At 35.0% G+C, this 19,257-nt stretch overlaps 3 protein-coding genes across 6 annotated transcripts; all 3 read left to right on the plus strand.

The window, feature by feature from the left end:
* The first annotated feature begins 78 nt into the window (after positions 1-78).
* On the plus strand, positions 79-5,990 carry LOC127240041 (uncharacterized). 3 transcript variants are annotated; one of them, XM_051258459.1, is made up of 15 exons: positions 79-380; positions 463-607; positions 1,080-1,147; positions 1,240-1,293; positions 1,378-1,461; positions 1,570-1,652; positions 1,901-1,981; positions 2,271-2,401; positions 2,602-2,643; positions 3,192-3,268; positions 3,340-3,430; positions 3,494-3,575; positions 3,653-3,725; positions 3,826-3,990; positions 5,927-5,990. In XM_051258459.1, the coding sequence occupies exons 1-15, from the start codon at positions 289-291 to the stop codon at positions 5,973-5,975; spliced, it is 1,317 nt and encodes a 438-aa protein (XP_051114416.1). In that variant the 5' UTR covers positions 79-288; the 3' UTR covers positions 5,976-5,990. The 3 variants fall into 3 exon arrangements, with proteins under 3 accessions (XP_051114416.1, XP_051114417.1, XP_051114418.1); XM_051258460.1 differs by lacking the exon at positions 5,927-5,990 and adding an exon at positions 4,077-4,120; XM_051258461.1 differs by lacking the exon at positions 5,927-5,990 and having other exon boundaries at positions 80-380; positions 3,826-4,120.
* Positions 5,991-6,502: 512 nt separating this feature from the next.
* LOC127240042 (protease Do-like 1, chloroplastic) lies at positions 6,503-10,104 on the plus strand. Its single transcript, XM_051258462.1, has 8 exons — positions 6,503-6,956; positions 7,244-7,366; positions 7,927-8,098; positions 8,563-8,600; positions 9,048-9,246; positions 9,344-9,496; positions 9,573-9,707; positions 9,825-10,104. Exons 1-8 carry the CDS (start codon positions 6,562-6,564, stop codon positions 9,900-9,902), a joined length of 1,293 nt encoding a protein of 430 aa, XP_051114419.1. The 5' UTR covers positions 6,503-6,561; the 3' UTR covers positions 9,903-10,104.
* Positions 10,105-10,524: 420 nt separating this feature from the next.
* On the plus strand, positions 10,525-18,855 carry LOC127240043 (uncharacterized). Of its 2 annotated transcripts, XM_051258463.1 has the most exons (6): positions 10,525-10,650; positions 10,725-10,824; positions 12,757-12,987; positions 14,165-14,426; positions 17,170-17,272; positions 18,115-18,855. In XM_051258463.1, exon 6 carries the CDS (start codon positions 18,124-18,126, stop codon positions 18,688-18,690), a length of 567 nt encoding a protein of 188 aa, XP_051114420.1. In that variant the 5' UTR covers positions 10,525-10,650; positions 10,725-10,824; positions 12,757-12,987; positions 14,165-14,426; positions 17,170-17,272; positions 18,115-18,123; the 3' UTR covers positions 18,691-18,855. The 2 variants fall into 2 exon arrangements, with proteins under 2 accessions (XP_051114420.1, XP_051114421.1); XM_051258464.1 differs by lacking the exons at positions 10,525-10,650; positions 10,725-10,824; positions 12,757-12,987 and adding an exon at positions 13,506-13,561.
* Positions 18,856-19,257: the final 402 nt, after the last annotated feature.

Raw genomic sequence — 19,257 nt, forward strand, 5'->3', positions numbered from 1 at the left:
GTTGGGCTTAAAGCTAAGCGGGCTGAAGTGTGCAAAGCCCGCCACTATAAATAGGTTCGGCTCGATTGAGCGGCAGCGAGGTGGTCCACGTGAGAGACGTGACCCGCGGCTTCATTCTCGATTTGCAGAAATGGTCATGGCGGTGGTGGTTCCGAGCTTCCCGCCTGCAAGCTAACAAACCCTCGCCCTTTCTCTCCATTTCCTACTTGTTGAGAATTGCTAGCTCACGGTGTGTAATTTTGTTTTTTTGCTGGCCTGTTGGATTTTTCGGACTTCGGTGAAACGGAGATGGGGAATTGGTTGTCTGCCGAAGAACCGCCGCCGCCGATGGTGCTGGTTCCGCCGCTCTTCGATTTTCCGCCTCTCGCCGCCCGTACGAGGTTCGAACGAAGCCTAAGTTTGCTTTATTTTGTGCCTTTTCATGTAAGGGGGTTATAGTAGAGCTATTTAACGATACTGCAGAATGCTGGAATCTTCGTATGATTTGTTGTTTGGGAAGCTTGCGTTGAGATGCCTCTTCGATGAATATTTTGAGGAAGCGAAACATTTCAGCACGAGAATAATGCTTAAGCCGATTGATGATCCGCATGTTGATTTGATAGCTACTGTATCCTTTTAATTTGTTGAATGTTTAGAATTTGAGATAGCATTTTTCATGTTTATGGATCATTACGTGGATCTTAGAAAGCTCAATGATTCAGTTATCACCTGACGAACAGCTTTGTATAGTTATCCTTTGAAAATAGCTTGGGAGCTTAAACGAGCGATTGAACAGAGTGAGAAGAGCCACTTGTGTTTCAGTTCAATCCAGCTACCAAAGGATGGAATGTTAAATGATTTCCAATATGGAAATTGTTTGCTTATAATCTGGTCATTCGTAGTCCATTCATTAATGTAGCTGTAGTGATGATATTACCATCTTCATGGCAGTGTTCTAGTAAATGTAATTCGTCTATGTAGAAAGTAATTTTATTTGTTTGTCAGTATTATTTCGAGGGTGATTGAGGGATGATATGTTAGAAGGAGTTCCAGATGTGAGGAAAAAGTGTCGGTGTTTAAGTATTCCTTAGCATCCCCAGGTTGCTGGTCCGTATGATCACAAACCTGATGAGCAAATTATTGGAAATGCACAGTTTCGCTGGCAAAGGTTTTGATCCGTTCAACGCATCTATCTCATTGCATTTCACATTGTATTACTATTATAAAGATCTTCAAGTAAATCTCTGATGCTTGTTGCAGTGATGTTGATGATCCTCATACATTTGTCGATCTTTTTGTCTCAAACTCTGAACCGTAAGTGCCAACTCTTATATCAGTCAATCTGTTCCATGTGCTTTATTGTTTCTTCTAATTATTATTTTTCTGTGATGCATCTAGAATTTTACTAATGAGGTCCTGTGCGTACTACCCCAAGTATGGGTTCGGAGCATTTGGAGTCTTCCCTATGCTTTTGAAACAAAGGTCACTATATGATTTTCACCTCTATTTATATGGGTTGGTTTTCAGACTGCCATTAAGTTGGTTTCTGCTCAAACTTGTCCTTTGCTAATGACATATTTTATAATTCAGATTATCTGATGATTATGGCTTTATGGGTTTGAGATATGGCTCTTCAAATCTATCGGTTGGAGTGACAGCTGTTCCTTTCTCATGTATGCCTGCTGGTCTAGTATATATCCTCTAGGTTTTGCACTTTGTTATTTTCTTTATCTCTTATTAAAGTTTTAGTAGCTAATTTCCTTGGCTTCTTAACCTGGAAAAAACTTTGAGATTATTTATCAAGTGGATTTCCTATAATTATAATTTAACTATCTACCCTGAACAAAAGTAATTTTATTTATACATTACGCATGCAAATGTAAATGGGGGAACTGGCTGACATTGTTACCTTTACTTACAGCTAGAGATGATATCCCAAGAAATGCATGGTTGGTCAGCAAGATAGGAAGTTTAACTGCTGGAGTGCAATATGAACCAAAATGTAAGATTTTGCCCTAGTACATCTTGGTAGACTCACTATCTCCTACTCCTCAGTGGTGTATTTAGATAATGTACCAAAGGATTAGGAGCTCCTCTGAATTTTCATCTGTTTGTACACTTGCACCTATAAATTGATGGTAGACATTTTACTGTTATTGTTTTTGGTCAATCTTGATGCTCTCTCATATTTGAGCCAGTGAATCGTTGTGTAGTTTGGGGATATATTTTGGCTCCTTGAATCACACTATTGCTAGTGGAGCACACTGAGATATGCATTGTCTGCTGTGTAGTTGGCAGCAAAGATGGAGCAAAATACAAAAACTTAGCAAATTGGAGCTGTGCACTTGGTTATGGATTAGGATCTGCCAGTCCATTGAGTCCATCTTTCACCTTTGGGCTCGAACTAGCTCGGAATTCACAGGTTCATTTACTTAAGAGTTTGATTCCCTTTACTATAGCAGTTTACAGTTTGCAGTTTAACAACCTTTTGTGTCAATCTGCGATCTAATTATCATATGGGTTTTGTCCTCCTTGTACATTTGTGTTGTAGAATGTATCAACATTTAGTTTATCATTAGCTGTCTTGTTTACACCTTATTATTATCTGTGCACTTGCTGCAGTTCATTGCTTCTTTCTATCAACACGTGGTGGTCCAACGACGGGTACTCTCTCTCTCTCTCTCTTCAGCTACTTGTGTGCATTTCATGTATCAGTACATATCAATTTAGGTGAGAGTTTTGTCCATGTCTGCAACTGCTCGTGCACTTCTTGACTGTGTTTAGGTTTATATCATTTGCAATATGCTACTATCTACAGGAAAGTCAAATTCATGCTACTTTGGAAAATATGCAGCATCCTGACATTATGTTTCGAAACTTTTCAGCATCAACATTTTGAATACAAAACAAGTTGACAGATGTTTGTTCTTATTTTAACCTCATCGAGTGAGGATTAGCTATAAACTAAAATGCATCTGCACCTTTGTGTACAAAAGCTAAATAATTTCATTATTTTTGTGTGCCTTTAGTGCAAATGATTCTGTAAGCAGCTGTTGTAAAATTGACACCATTAAACTCGTGGAGGTACACTGAAAATATCACTGAATAGGAGGGACTTATTTATGAGCTTATTTTCTATTTACTCACTTCACTTCAAATTTACAGCGAGGTTAATATCATATTGATGACAGACAATTTCTGCAATGCCTCAGGTAAAGAATCCCCTTGAAGAGAATGAAGTAGTCGGAATCACCAATTACATTGACTTTGGGTTTGAGTTACAAACAAGGTATTTACATCTATTAGCTACACATTGTTGGATACTATGAATTCGCTAATGTTTTATTTTTACTCAAAAAGTGTCGAAAATCACAAGCCATCAAACAACATTCAAGATTCCACTTTTCAAGTGGCCGCATCCTGGCAAGCCAATAAGAACTTTTTACTCAAGGTAATGCCGAATCCATGTATTTCTTGAAACTTCATTCGGACGTATGACACAGCATTTCTTTAGGGAAAAGTCGGGCCCTTATGTTCATCGATCGCCCTAGCTTTCAAATCATGGTGGAAGCCTTCTTTCACTTTCAGTGTATCAGGTATATTTGGCGCATTATGTTACAGTATCAGCAGAGCTAAACACTGTTTATAATCATCATTGTAATGTCCTGTCCAGCTGTTAGAGATCGCATCCGGGGAGAAACAGCTCTGGGATTGGGCATTCATGTGGATAATATTAGGGAAGCAAGGTAAGAATCAAATGAAATCAAATAGGATTTGTTGGATTGGAATGAAAAATGAATGAAATGATTGTTGTTGTTGATGTTGATGTTGATGACGTATGTGCAGTTACCAAAGAGCAGATCCAAATTTTGTGATGCTGACACCAAACAAAGAGCATCTGGCAGAGGGAATACACTGGAAAGTTGGGCAAAGAACTTTGCTACAATCAGATGTAAATGCTGGAAACTTCGAGGGAATGCCCAAAGAATTGAGACCCTTCAATAAAATATTGTAATCTCTCTCTCTCTCTCTCTCTCTCTCTCTATCTATGAATCTAATTAATTAATTAATTACTTCCAATATTTCTCATCCTATAGGAACAGATAGGATAGAAGCCCAAACAATCAAATTTTGAAATCAATTTGTTATGTTTGTTGTTTTGTATGGGGAGGAGGGTAGGGTGTTCAATATAATATATATATATATATATATATTTAAATTAATTGTAAGCATTAGTTGGTCATGAGTTTGTAATGGATTTTTTCCCCTTAATGGCAATTGGGTATAAGACCATCTCCAAGCCAGGGAGGAGGTTTTCCCCTATTTTTTAAGTGGGGATAAAAACAAACACTGCTCCAATCCACCTGCAGTTTTGCATAATTCAGCCGCTCAAATCAGGTCCAGCGGAATACTATAGGGTGCATTTATAAAGTTATCTATATTTATGTAGTTATCTATTTCTTTTTTATATCTATTTAATTTTTTATTTTTTAATTATCATCAACAAAATAAAAAATTACATTAATTTTTTTATTTTGTTTATATTTTTGTATTTTATTTATCTTATTTTTTTTATTTTGTTTTAAGCTTATATTTTATATATTTTATTTTATTTTATTTTTGTTACTTTTAATTAAAAATATTATTATAACTTAAATGTATAAAAATAATAAAATATTAAATTTTATTTGTAATTTTAAAAATTATGTAAAATAAAATATAAAGAGTATTTTTTAATCCTTGTAAAATGGAGGATATGGTTGGAGAAAAGACTTCAAAAAAATAGAGTATAATTGGAGATGAGTTATTGTAGCAAAAATGGAGTTATGGATTGAAGATGGTGTAAGGAACCCGGCCTTGGTGTTAATGGGTGAGTTTTTTTTTTTTTTAATCTTTACCTGATGGTTTTAAGATTTTAAGGTCTGTAAGATTTAGCATGGATTATATGTTTGAAAAAAAATAATATTGAGATTAAAATCGATAAATCTTCGTATAAATTTTTTTGAATAAGATCAAAATTGATAATTATGATATTGAATATTTTTATTTAAAATATTTTTTATATATAAATTATTTTTATTTAAAAGATTAAATTTAATTAATACTCATATTATTAATTTTTTTTTGCTATTTCTAATTGAATAAGAAATTCTAAAATAAAAGCTTTTGCATATATAAACCCACTTGGGAAAGTTCACTGTATTAATTAGAGGTAGACACGGTTGACCTATTTGCAAATATGACAACATTTGATATTTAAATCCAACCTAAAAAATACCCGAAATTGAGAATTGTATTCTAATCGAAAATTTCGGTTAATCGAAATTTTTGTTAACTGAAGATATTTGCAAATAATTTGAATCGAATCGAAAATAAAAAATAATATATTAAAAATAATTATAATTTTAATTAAATCAAAATATTTACAAATATTTTAAATATCCGAACCGAATATAATTATTAATATAAATTTTAAAATATAATATATAAATATATTAAGTTCGATTAACTGAACTGAAAAAAATATCAAAAACTGTTGGCCTGGAAATTGATTCTGGCCTTAAAATTCTCGTTCATGAGATATGGTGGGTTTCCGAACAACTCGATGCGAACTTCCGGTGATATACGATTAGTTTTCTGAGAAGATAAATTAAATCAACTCAAGAAAAAGCACACGGCTACAAATTGTATTGGATGGATGATATCGATTATTACAAAATTCTAATATCTAAGGTGCAACAAGAAAAGAAAATAACATAATAAAGTAAAAAGAAAGCAAGTGCTGAAATTTTTGTCTTGATCGGATCCCCTTCTTCCATTGCTTCCACCTTCATTTGAATCCCCCTGAGATGAAACCATCAAAATATTTATTTGTCACTAACTATTCATTAGCAATTTTTTAATTTTCTTTTAGTGGTTAATTAATTTTTCTCTCTAAAATCACCAGGTTCCACCACCTTTCCACTCCTAAAAGAATGAAACTTTTATCGTTATAAACCATCATCAATATCACATATTAATTACTCTATTCATTCTTCTAGTAACGAGCCTTTATTACTCATAAATTGTTCCGATTCGTTTTGCCCTCTTGTCCAACTCATTACGAATTTTTATTAGCCCGCCAATTTTTTATTTTTATTTTTATTTTTTTTGCGCCAATACAAATTAAAATTGAATAGAACAAATATTAAATATATAGTATTTATATTCGAATCGAATTTGTCGATTAAATCGGTTCAATTCTGTTACTGTTCGGTACGACTTTTTTATGCACCCCTAATTTTAAGCCGGTAATCTCTCGGGGCCCAAAGTTGAACGAGTCCACGGTCCTCAACTCCTTCAACAGTCCACACCACCGATGATCTCCAGTGTAGATCCAACGGCCGTTAGAGAATGAGGTCCCGGGACTGGCTAAGGTCAAAAACACCATGAAGAATCTCAACCACAAACTTTATTTTTTAAAAATAAAAATAAAAATAATAAACATAGGCGAATTCCAAATTAATTAATTATTAAATAAATAACTAAATAAAAAACTTAACGAGAGTCCGACCAATCGGAGAACTCTTGGTGGGTGTGTCCATGGCGGCTTCGCTCGCTTCCACACTCTTCTCCTCCACTCCCAGCGTCTCCCGCTCCTCTTCGTCCCCCAATCCATTCCCCAAAATCTCTCTCGCCAGATCTCTCTCGCACTTTAGAACCTCCAGTTGCCTCGCCGTTCGCGCCAACCTGATACGGAGCTGTTTCGATCCGGAGGTCCACGACTCGCGCACTCGATTGAAGAAACTCGTGGACTCCTTGCTCGTGCTCTGCGCTTCCGCTGCATTGTCGGCGTCGGTGTTTCTTACCGATGTTGATTCCGCCTCCGCGTTCGTCGTTACCCCTCCCAGGAAGTTGCAGTCGGATGAGCTTGCTACTGTTCGTCTTTTCCAGGAGAACACTCCCTCCGTTGTCTACATTACTAATCTGGCTGCTAGGTATCTCCGAAGTCACATTTTTTGTTTTCTGGATATGTTTGATTCTGTGAAGCTTTCGTGATATGGAGATTAAATCATGCATATATCTGTTGTCAAGTTTTGACCGAGTTGTTTAGCCATCCACTTTACTCTTTTCCATTGGCTAGAAAACAGAGGCAGTTTTTTGATACTAACAAAACCTTCAATAGGATTTTTATTTAAGTTCGCTGGATTGATGCTGTGCTTTATGAATAAATACTGCAGCGGTATGTGTGATAGTAATTGGTACATGGTACCTTTTGTTGTAGGCAGGATGCATTTACATTGGATGTTTTGGAGGTGCCGCAGGGATCGGGATCTGGATTTGTGTGGGATTCACAGGGCCACATTGTTACAAATTATCATGTGATCCGAGGTGCTTCTGATCTCAGGTACTTTTAGGCCTTGTTTCCTGATGTGGTTTTGTCATTTGATTGCCTTTCTTTGTTGAATGGTTTTCGGTGCTTGATGTTACGAATGTTTTCTTCTGGAGTTCGTGATAGTGCTGTCACTAATTTTCCTGTTAAGAACAGAAATAAATATGATTGTATTGCTTGCATATTGGATACTTTAGTATTTATATATTTGCACCCTGGTATTTCGTGCAAAGACTAGTGTCACTATTCTGCACCAACGACAAAATTATGGGAAAAGTGCAAAACTTCCTCGACGATTTTCCTCAAATTTGCGTGACAACATTAATAACAACTGTCATGCCTCTTGAGAAACATTACATTTGGTTGCTTGTGTGTGACAATTTGCCAAAGTTTGATAGCCGTCCTCGGATTGCAATCTCTATTTGTTTGGAGTTAGGCAATAGTTTGTCTTAAGCTCATTGGGGTGCATTGATGATTGTTATCCATCTGAAATGTAATGTTCCATTTGTTTCTTCGACATGTCTTCCAATTAAATTATTTCATTTTTGTATGAACTCATCGTTGGCTGTATTCAGGGTTACCCTTGCAGATCAAAGCACTTATGATGCAAAAGTTGTTGGATTTGATCAGGATAAAGATGTTGCCGTGTTGAATATTGAGGCCCCAAAAGAAAAATTGAGACCAATACCAATTGGTGTATCGGCAGACTTACTTGTTGGTCAAAAAGTGTATGCAATTGGAAATCCTGTAAGTGCAGAGTGGAACCTTTTGCTTTTTTCGCTAAAACAGTTGGCTACTTAAACAGAATGGAGTATCAACTGTTTGTATATAAATTTATGTAGACGCTCCAAAAACTTTTACCAAATTACCCTTAGAGGCTCTTTCCATTACTGATGCCCTTTTGCTGCTTGTGCTTAAAGTTTTATTGAATAGCCTTTACAACCAAATCTGGCCCATCGCGTTCATTTCTGCTACGGCTATTCGATTCTTAAAACTCATAGTACTGAATTCTCTTGACAACAAAGACCAACTGGTTAACATTGGGGCTGATACTGTTCAATTTATTCCACAGGTTTAACTGCTATGTCTGTTAATTCTAATTATTCGTGTTCCTGGTTTTTATTGAATCAAATGTGCTAGTCTTCTTATGTTGGATTGTTTTTTCCTTTGTTTGATGTTATATTTGCATTTGTATTTCTTTCTCTTTACAGTTTGGACTTGACCATACACTTACAACTGGTGTCATCAGGTACTTAATATCGTATTCTTGATTTTATGAGTAGATATGATCATGTAATTGCAATAATTTCCGGATGTTTGTGCTTCCGAAGCTCATTGGCCTAGTGAACAAAACAATAGGTTCGAAGGAATTAGATGTGGTCCCTAAATCTTCATTGTTCAGTTTTAGTAGCTTCTCCAATATAGTTTTTCTTGATTCCTGACAAACTCAATATGCGGCCACGATTCTTTTCTACTCATTTCGTTATCTTTTTACCTTGTCCCATTGTCATTTTGTAACTTATAAGAAGATGATGACTTTAAGCCATAAAGCAGAACCCTTTTCCTGGATATTACAGGCTATTTAATTTGTTTGCCAAGTAAGAAACATGGCCAAGAATTAGCAAAAATGTACTATTAGCATTTATGCATTTTTGTTATTTATGGCATGCAATACATTCAAGTTTCCCTTTTCCAGTGGGCTTCGAAGGGAAATCAGTTCCGCTGCAACTGGCCGGCCAATCCAGGATGTCATACAGACCGATGCCGCAATAAATCCAGGCAATAGCGGAGGTCCACTTCTTGATAGTTCCGGGAACCTCATCGGGATAAACACAGCTATATACTCTCCATCTGGTGCTTCATCTGGTGTGGGTTTTTCCATTCCTGTTGACACAGTGAGTATTGCATTAATTTATTAACTTAACTATACATTAACATGCTATATATACCTGATCTTTCTAGCATTAAAGAATTTTTACTTTATATGTCAAGGTAAGTGGTATTGTTGATCAACTGGTGAAGTTTGGGAAAGTTACCCGACCTATTTTGGGGATTAAATTTGCACCCGATCAATCCGTGGAGCAGCTTGGAGTAAGTGGAGTTCTTGTCCTGGATGCTCCTCCGAATGGACCAGCTGGGAAAGCAGTAAATCTCCAACCATTAACAACATTGAATTCATACACTTGTTATCCTAGCTTAAGTAGTAGTTTTGGCCCTGCAGGGACTTCAATCGACCAAACGTGACTCCTATGGAAGGCTTATTTTGGGCGATATAATCACATCAGTGAATGGGAAGAAGGTCACCAATGGAAGTGATTTGTACAGAATTCTTGACCAATGCAAAGTCGGCGACAAGGTACATATATGTGAATTTCTAAACTCCACCAAACCAACATATCTATCCATCTCCAGTTGCTTTCTAGAAAAGCAATTCAATAATCTGAGGCTTCATACGGTGGTCCGCTGTATACAGGTAACAGTAGAAGTTCTGCGTGGAGATCAACTCGAAAAGATCCCCGTTGTCCTGGAACCAAAGCCGGATGAATCGTAGTGCTGCTGCTGCAGCCATTGTTGTATGTAAAGTATGGTATTCTTAAATTAGCTCTTAACGTTCAACATCTACTATTTAACATTGTAAATAGACACGGAATGAAAGGAGGTGCTGCCTAGCTCCTCTTGTGTACTCACTCTGCCTCCTGCCTGTATCATTCACTTACAATTACACCCAAAGCAGAGTTGAAGCGGTTTGGGCTTGTGTGTTTGGTTTGTTACTTAGGCCGGTGTTGATTTAGGCAGTTTCATAAGCTATACTAATGATCCACGCTATCTATCTATATATATATACATATATACATATATGATGCCGTTGATTTCTTCGTTTTGTTTGTAATATTCCGTGTTGTGCCAACTCCAACTCCTGACGACGCCCATGTGTATTCCCTGCTGCTGTAGACTGTAGCTGTGCTGTGCTGTACTGCACTCCTGCTGCTATTGTTCATGTATATATTCCATATAGTGTATGAATATGAGAGAAATAATTGCAGCAAAAGGAAGGGGTATTTACCTGGAATGGAAGGTTAAACCGGAGAAGATCGCACCACCGCAGTTGGCAGAGATCTTGTTATTTCATCATGTTTACGTATATGCTATGGTGGCGATGGCGGTGGCGGAGTGATTAATCCAGTCGTCTTCTGCTCTGTTGAACCAGACGATGCACCTTGTTCAGCGTTTGTTTGGTTGAAACCGTCGGTGCGAACGCTCTTTGCTGCGAAGCTGCTACAGTCTCTCTCTCTCTACATGTAAGCGTAATTTTTGGTTGCTGCTTGTTGGTTTTATTTATTTAATTAACTACAAATTAAATCGCAATTTTCAGCCCTAGCTGCTGCTGCTATCTACTGGAGTTTCTTCATTCTTCAACCGATCATGCTGCTATTAGATAATGTGGAAATCACTGCTTTTTGGATTGATTCATGGTAATTACTTATTCAAGCGCACCATTGCATTGCATGATGATATTATTTATTTCATAAGAGAATGTATAATGTTTGTTAGCATATTGGTAGGTATGATGACTATAGTCTTAGGTTTGGTAGACTGGCTAATCAGTTCATGCAGGCATGGTGATGTTTTTTTATTTTTATTTTTTCCTGCATATATGAGTACAATTCTAAATTGTAACAGTTTTATAAATTAGGTTTGCTGATTTTGGTCAATGCTTGTTTGGTTTAGATTTTTTTCTTTCAATAAGTTAGCCTAATGACATGAAGAAATGAGCTGCTCTATACAGCAATACAGGAACTTCCTGAATTATTTACCATACAATGGGTTCTTTTCCCCGAAATTTACTCTTTGCAACTCCTATGTTCGAAGCAAGATATGCAATTATCCCACGAGTTACAAATGTTTGGAAAAGCTCTATTGCTTAGTTGATTATTATGTTTTATGGGTTCATTTGCAAGGCCGATCATCAGGTCATTCACCTTGCTTGAAAGGCATGCAGTAAGCATTGAGCTTTTCCTATCTTTGGGTGAGCCAATCTCATATCCTTATGGGCTCACATCTGCAGCTTACAATCACCTTTCTGTGAGGACTTCACAAATGAGTGAAATTTAGGCATGTCAATTTGACAGTCCAAAAGTGTAAATTCAATGTAATGATTCACCTTAAGTTTAAGATTCACTCCAACTGCCACAATCTTTCAGTTCATACCATTCACTAGTATACGGTGAGTACCTTATGTTGTACAATTGATATGGAGTCATATTCAAGTGTGTCAAATTTTTTGACACATCTATAGGTTTATGTTTCCACTATCCCGAAGCGTCCAACTAGAACCCTTTGTGATAAAGCCACTGAGAGCTTCAATGTCTTGTGATAAAGTTTAAGATCACTGCCCCCAGGCTCTGATGTCTCATGTAGATAGTATTTCTTATTGTTGGAATTTTTAATTAATTGGAATCCTGATAGGAAAAAAGCTAGAGAATGCAGAACAACCCATTATCATTTGGGGAACCTAGAGTGCATAATTTGAAATAATTTGCCACAAAATGAAGGATATGGAAACTTCATTATACCATACATTCTTGGAGAATTGAGAGCAAAGAAAGTTGGTGGAACTAATCCATATTCTTTAATTAGTTCCCCCATACACACCAAGCTTAGTGAAGCAAATACACCTGGTAAGGGCAAACTGAAGCAACTGCTAGATCAGTTGGAATAAACTTTTCTGAATAAGCATGAAACTTTCTTTGCAATGATTTCTACTATAAGTGAAAACAGAAAGTGGCTTTGCCTTTTATGTGTTGCTCAAACACAAAAACGCCTATGTCTAGATAGCAAACATTATGAAGGATGGGCCTATTCTTTACATGGATAGTAACTTGTTAGAAAAGTTATTGAAATGTTTTCAAATACAACTATAAAGAGAAAAGGTTAAATGCTGGATGCTTGAAAACAAAATGTAATTTCATAGCTAATTTTGTGGTTAAGAAAATATTTTCAACATCAATATTTAGTTCATTAGGATTAAGTTATAAATCATCATTTTTTGTAATGTTTTGTAGTATAATGATTTAGTTAATTGTCTAACAAAATATCATGTTTTTTTTAAAATATACAAAATTTAAAAGACCCTTAGAAATGTTTCTGGAGTTATTACATATTTGTTTATTTATTTTGTTTGCTTAAGCATTTAGAAACTAAAGCACAAACTTGCACGTCTTAAACTTGCCTTTTTCACAAGCAAAAATTTGCTTAAAAGAAGCTGTTTCCGACGCTCCCTCCCTGTGTCACTCTGAAAATGTTTGATCTTTGCCCAAGTGAAGGATAGTGTTTATGCTTTGTAGTTTAGATTTCAGACTATGAAAAATTATAATGCAATGTACATTAATGCTAATCTATTGCAGGTATTTCTAATTCCATGATTAATTCTGGAGCAAGATTCTTAGTAGTACGCACATACACAACACAGTATATTCGTCCATTTCAGCCCGCTGTTGATCGGGAAACTAATTGCAGTACACGAGCAATGAAACAAGACACAAGATTATGAATTCTTGAATAAAGACTTGGACTGACAATGCTCCCATCCTACCATCACTGAGAAGCCATGTTTCCAACATGAGTGCAGTCTCAAGGTACATTTATGGTTTCATATATTTATGTATGGGCTTGTCTTTTATTTACATTTCTAGTGTACGATCATTACATGAATGCATATGAGATTATTCACTGTATCTTCCCAATTGTAACGTGCATATTAAAACGACAGCCCTATGGTTATAATCGATTCATTTTTGTTCGTTTTCACTCAGTGGCCTATGTTTCATTCAAATGCATGTAAACCCCCAACTGTTCTGCACAAAGAATGCATACTCGAGTCATCTGAATAAGCATGCACATGTTCATTTCTTTTTTGTAATGATTGTCCTTCGCTATGGAGCACAACGAGGAGGGCCGTCTCCCTCCTGGGCCGGCGAACATGACCCCTCCTCGTACGGCTCATGTGAGGTGTCTGTGGAATCATGACACAGCAGTAGTTAATTGTTAAAAAGGCTTTTTATCATCTCATATGTATAAAGAGGTTTTTAAATTCTCTTTCCATTGTATCTGTGCTGATGCATGTGTGTAGGAATCATGTATTGTCCTAATATAGAATGAGAAAAGGGTTAGTGATGGGACTACCAATTTGGATCTTTTCATGCTGCACAGGTACTCTGCTCTTTGCTTACATCTTCTTGGGAAAAAGAAAGATATTTTTTCAAAAAACTTATCTTATGTTTTCGATAGTCAGTGACTGCATGAAACTTAGAATTCATTCATGGCAAAAGTTGGTGAACAGCAGAAAGAACAAAAAAAATAATAAATAACAAGCAGAAATAAAATGTAATGTAGGCTGGCTGGCAAGTACTTTTATTGGGGGAGGGGGTCCTTAAAAGTTTGGGTAGCTATTCCCCATCTCCTAAAAAAAACAAGAAAATATGTTGGGGTGTTCCTCTGTTATTCTGACACTAGAAACGTGTAATCAATTTTAATTAATTTTTCTACTCTGACTTCAAGATACCATGTTCAGGCTTGAGTTATGGTCCATGATCTCTCTCTCTCTCTCTCTCTCTCTCTATATATATATATATATATATAATATGTTTGTAATTTTGTATGCACACAATTTTCACTGCTTCCTCAGGATAACATCTTCCTTCCCATTTATTTTACATTATTTTAAGTGTTAAAGAAACAACACACATACACACACACAGTTGCTTTGCTGTAGTCAAGATGCTGGAAACATTATAATATGATTTCTACCCTCAGTCCTGTGGGAATAAGGAGGCCAACTATGCCTATACAGACATACACACTGAGAGTGAGAGATAAAGGAGAGTCAGAGATCTACAGGAACATCCGGAGATTGTCTGCATATATATATATTCATTCGAAAGCAAGGAGGCATATTAGTGTTGTAATCATCTCTGCAAATCTTGGCATTCAAACAGATCAAGAATAGTCTCTGTATATGTAAAGGGATTTTGAAGACAGGGGAATCTGAGGCCATCTCTGCTACCTATACCTACTGGTACGCATTTTTCTTGCTTATATTATTATTACATGGATAGTTTGTGTGCTTCAGATTTAGTGAAATATAACTTCTTCTTGGTGATTGCAAGATTTGCCTCTTTATACATACATTACTGATGATCAATCTTTGCATTGGATTTAGAGACAACATAGAAGAAGAATTATGAATGAATGAATGAATCATAATTAATTTATTAGCGGGAAGATTGATTTGATTGCTTCTCTAATTTGTTCTTTGCCCTTTTGATTTCTTTCCCTTATTTGCAAGATCAGTTGTGTAGTGGTTACTGGTTAGTTATGCATTCATGTTGTGTGTGTAATAATTTACTGATTCTGCTGTTATATTGATATTAATAATTAGTTTGGGTTCAATCTAAAATCATTGATCATTGAGTTCTTGTGAGTTGAATTTTGTTGCCTGCCACTCTACCTTCATCCTAACTGACACACACATTCTTGAATACAAGATTAAATCAAATTTGGTAGGTAATGTTTCTGTTTGTTTTGTGTGGAATTATTATTCATTATGTTCAATCAATTAAATGCATTTGCATATCACATTTCTGCTTTGTTAGTATGTGATCTAAGGATTTATGGAGGATTGGATTAAGAATAATACTATCCTTTAATATACATATACATTATACATACAGTATACTTTGAATTCACTATGCATGTGTTTTGTATCTCATCCAATTGCTCCTTCATATTCTCTTATTATTATTATTATTATTATTATTATTTATATTTTAATTTTTTATACATTTTATCTTCCACTCTTGAGGAAAATAGGGTAAAAACACTACATGAAAAGACCCCCAAAGCTGCTTTGATTAAGTTATACAAAACCTTAATTTTAGCCACTTTAAATTGTTAAAGTTGGTATTTTTCAACAGCAACAATACATGATTGCTTGAATCAGAGTCATCATCACTTTACCTTTCGGCCCATTATTATTATTATTATTATTGTTAGACATTGATCAAATTAAATAAGTATGTTACTGCCAAGGTTTTAACATTGTTTGATTATGTCATGTCAGTTTGAATTTATTAAAATGAGGAACCAATATTATTTTTATCAATTTAATTTGTGGTAAGGAGTTTAAAGCAGTAGCCCATGTGGGATCCCATCCCATACCACCCATTTATTGTGTCTTTGGGACTTGTTTCTCTTATTTATTAATTTATTTGGCTTTGTAAATTGTTACTTAATTATAGAGCTGGTAATGGGTTGATTCGTGTTGGGTTGAATATTTTAAACAGGTTAAATTAATCAACACTAACCCAACTTGTTTATTATTGTGTCGGGTTCGGGTTGACTCGTGTTGACCGTATACATAATTAAGTCGAATTTCTTAATTCAAATTAAATAATTCTTTGTTGTGTTGTATGATAGTTTTTATTGGTTTGAGCTGAATTATTTAAAATTGAACTTGGTTTAAATTAATTTATGAGAAAATTAATAAATTATTATTATTATTTTACATATATAATAAATATATTAATCAATATTAATATATTATAATCGAATTGTCGTGTCTCTCAACTCGAACCCGATTCGTTTATTATCGTGCCGGGTTCGTGTCAATCCGTATACATAATCGGGTTGAAATCTTTGACCCAAATCTAATTATTTTGTATCGGGTCGTGTCGGGTCAGTTTTTGCCCGCTCTACTTAATTATAGTGTGCCATTTTGATTTTCTTTTGGTTTATATATAATTATTATTATTATAGAATGCACGTTCTCTTTAAGTTGAAATAGACAATCAATTCAATTACATATATACTTAAGGGGTGTTTATTGATTTTAAATTAAATTGAATACTTGGATTAAGTTGCATCTAATGTGTGCCTAGCCTAGCTGTACATCCTTAATTTATTTTCATATGGATATACTGTTTTCAATTATTATTATTATTATTTTTAATACATTGGACGTATTTAGTTGGTAATTTTTTATTTATTTTGTTTTTAACAATGGTTTGAATATGATATTTCATTAATAAAGTTCAAATACAAAAATACCAACAAATATTTAAAATACATTTCATATTTGTTACTTTAATGTGTCTGTGAAATGATTGATTAATATGACTATTTGGTTTGTTATTATTATTATTATTATTATTATTTTTAATTTCAAATCAAAATCGAACATTATTTATTTGACCAAGTTTTTGATAAAAACATATTATTTTTTCTCACAAAATATTATAATAAATACTATTCAAATCAATATATTGAAAATCAATTTCAAGCTACCATAAATTGAGTTTATACATAAGTGTAGAGGTCGTGTGAATTAGTGCATAATACATGCAATAAATAGATGAATTGGTTGGAGATTTGGAAGTACTTGTTGTTATTATTATTATTATTATATTTGAATTGAATATAGTTGTTGGGGTGTAATATGTCAATAAATTAATATTAGTTTGATGTTTTTTTCATTTTTATTTATTTTTTTTTTAAAAAATAGCATATTAACTACTAGTTAAAGAAAAATCACAACTTGCACAATAATATTGATCAAGATTTTGTTATCTGGTGGAAGATCCAAATTAGTGAGTGACATCTAACTAGTGTATCTACTACAGTACTATTTTCCTACCTAATTTCTTTTATTACATAAACAAAAAACATAATATTACTTGAATTTCCAAGTTAAACTGACTTTTCCTTTTACGACTCCGGGACTCTCTGAATTTACACGGTTCCTTTCCTTTCACTTCCCGCAGAACTCATGGTGCAGATTCATCTAGGACTTGAAGTCCCGGGATCTGAAATGTGCTATCCCTGAAATAGTAACAAGTCACCAATCTACAGCAACACAATTCTCAGGTGAGCCTATTTTTTAACATACCTAATTATTATTTTCAATTTTTTTTACCTATACTATACTACCATGAAAAAATAAATAAATAAATAAATACATAAGAGTATAGATTAAAAATACCAAAAATACTTTTGTTGCATGTCTCCATAAGTATTAACATACTTTCTCCGTCCAATTTCTATTGTCCTGTATATTTGCACGGTTCTTTAAGTAATTGTCTTTTTGTTATGAATGGACAAATTTGCCCTTAGGTATATGGTAGAGATTAAAAGTAATAAATGAATGAAGAATAAAAATGTAAAATTTGTGTTTAAAAAGAAAATAGGCTCAAATAGGAAAGTAGAATATTAGTTCGTGGACGGAGGGAATATTAATTTAATATGTGAGTGTCGATGTTATGCATTAACGCCGGCACACAAGTAAATAAATAAATCTGTAATTATTAATTGTCTAAATTGTTACATAATTATATCAATACCTCCAAAATCGTGCAATGCAACCCATAAATTGTGGTTTATCAAAATTTATATATAATTCAATAATATCTTTAAAACATTTAATAGTTTAACATGGAAAAATAAATTTCCATACTTCAATAAATTTTTCATAAAGGAGAATAAATTAATTAAAATGAATAGCTGGAATTATAATTCATTGCATGCAAATAAATAATTCAATAAATAAAATAAAAAATGAACTCACCATATTCTTAACTGTGGCAGTTTAATAATCAGAGTAATTAATACTGAGGTTGTGACATTAAATTAAATATATAAACAATTTGATTTAAATACGACCACGAGATCGATCGTCGCAGGAATTAAACATCTAGTTTTTTTTTAATTAGGAAATTCCAATGGACGATCGGATCTCGCCGGCCTCGTCGTCCTCCGCCGCGGCGAGGGGGCGGCGCTACTGCGGCCGCCGGAGGTCGCCGGAGGAGGAATCCGGCGGCGATCGGGTGGCGTGCACGGGGAAGTCGTGCCAATCGTGCACGGCGGGGGTGATCGCCGACTGCGTGGCTGTGTGCTGCTGCCCCTGCGCGGTGGTCAACATTCTCGCCCTGGCCTTCGTCAAGCTGCCGTGGGCGGTGGCGCGGCGGTGCATCGGCGGCCGGAGGAGGAATAATAATGGCAAGAGGATAATGGTGGAGGAGGAGAAGGGGAATCGAGAATGCCATTGCCGCCGGCGGGTGGACGCGGCGCAGGAGGATAGCGCCGTCGCCGGGAAGGGGAGGGAGCTGCAGGTGGCGACGGCGGCGGAGAGCTTTTTCCGGTGCGGCGGAATGGTGGTGGCGGAGGAGGAGGAGTTAAATGACGGTTTTGGGGCGGAGGATGTGTGGTGGGAATTGCATGAGGTTGGGCATTTGGGTTTTGGTAGGGTTTCTTTTACGGGAATTTCTTTTCAGAGGAAGGGCAATTAGGGGAATTCCGTTTTTCTTTTTATTTTTTAAATTATTTTTTAACGGGTATGATTTTTATTTTTGGTTGGGTTGTTTTTTGAGTTCAGAGGGGATGCGTGTGAATTGTCATTTTTACCCTTTGGCTTGTAATTTAGAACAGTGGTAAACGAGGTTATATATATTATTAGTGAAAATATAAAATTTTTCATCTTTTTTATTTTGGTTGTAATTTTTTATTTATTTATTTTCTCCTCTTTAGTATTTAAGTACTTATAAATAAAAAATAATATAATAATTATAAGGTGAGGGGGATGGGGCTGGGGCTGGGATCCCATAGTGAGTCCAGTGGCCAACTAATCTCAGGTTAAAATATTGATAAATTGCATCTTATAATATCAATATTAAATTAGGAATTTCTCATATTAAATAATCAGACTTATAATAATAATAATAATAATAATAATATTTATATTAATAGTTTAATATTAATTTGTGGAGCACCTGCACCGCACCGCACCGCCCAAATCCCAATAGTCGATCACACGTTTATTTTGACCAATTTTTCTATTCCACTCTCTATATGTGATT

The sequence above is a fragment of the Andrographis paniculata genome, unplaced genomic scaffold (assembly GCF_009805555.1).
Source record: "Andrographis paniculata isolate CXL003 unplaced genomic scaffold, ASM980555v1 Contig79END, whole genome shotgun sequence".
Taxonomy (NCBI): Eukaryota; Viridiplantae; Streptophyta; class Magnoliopsida; order Lamiales; family Acanthaceae; genus Andrographis; species Andrographis paniculata.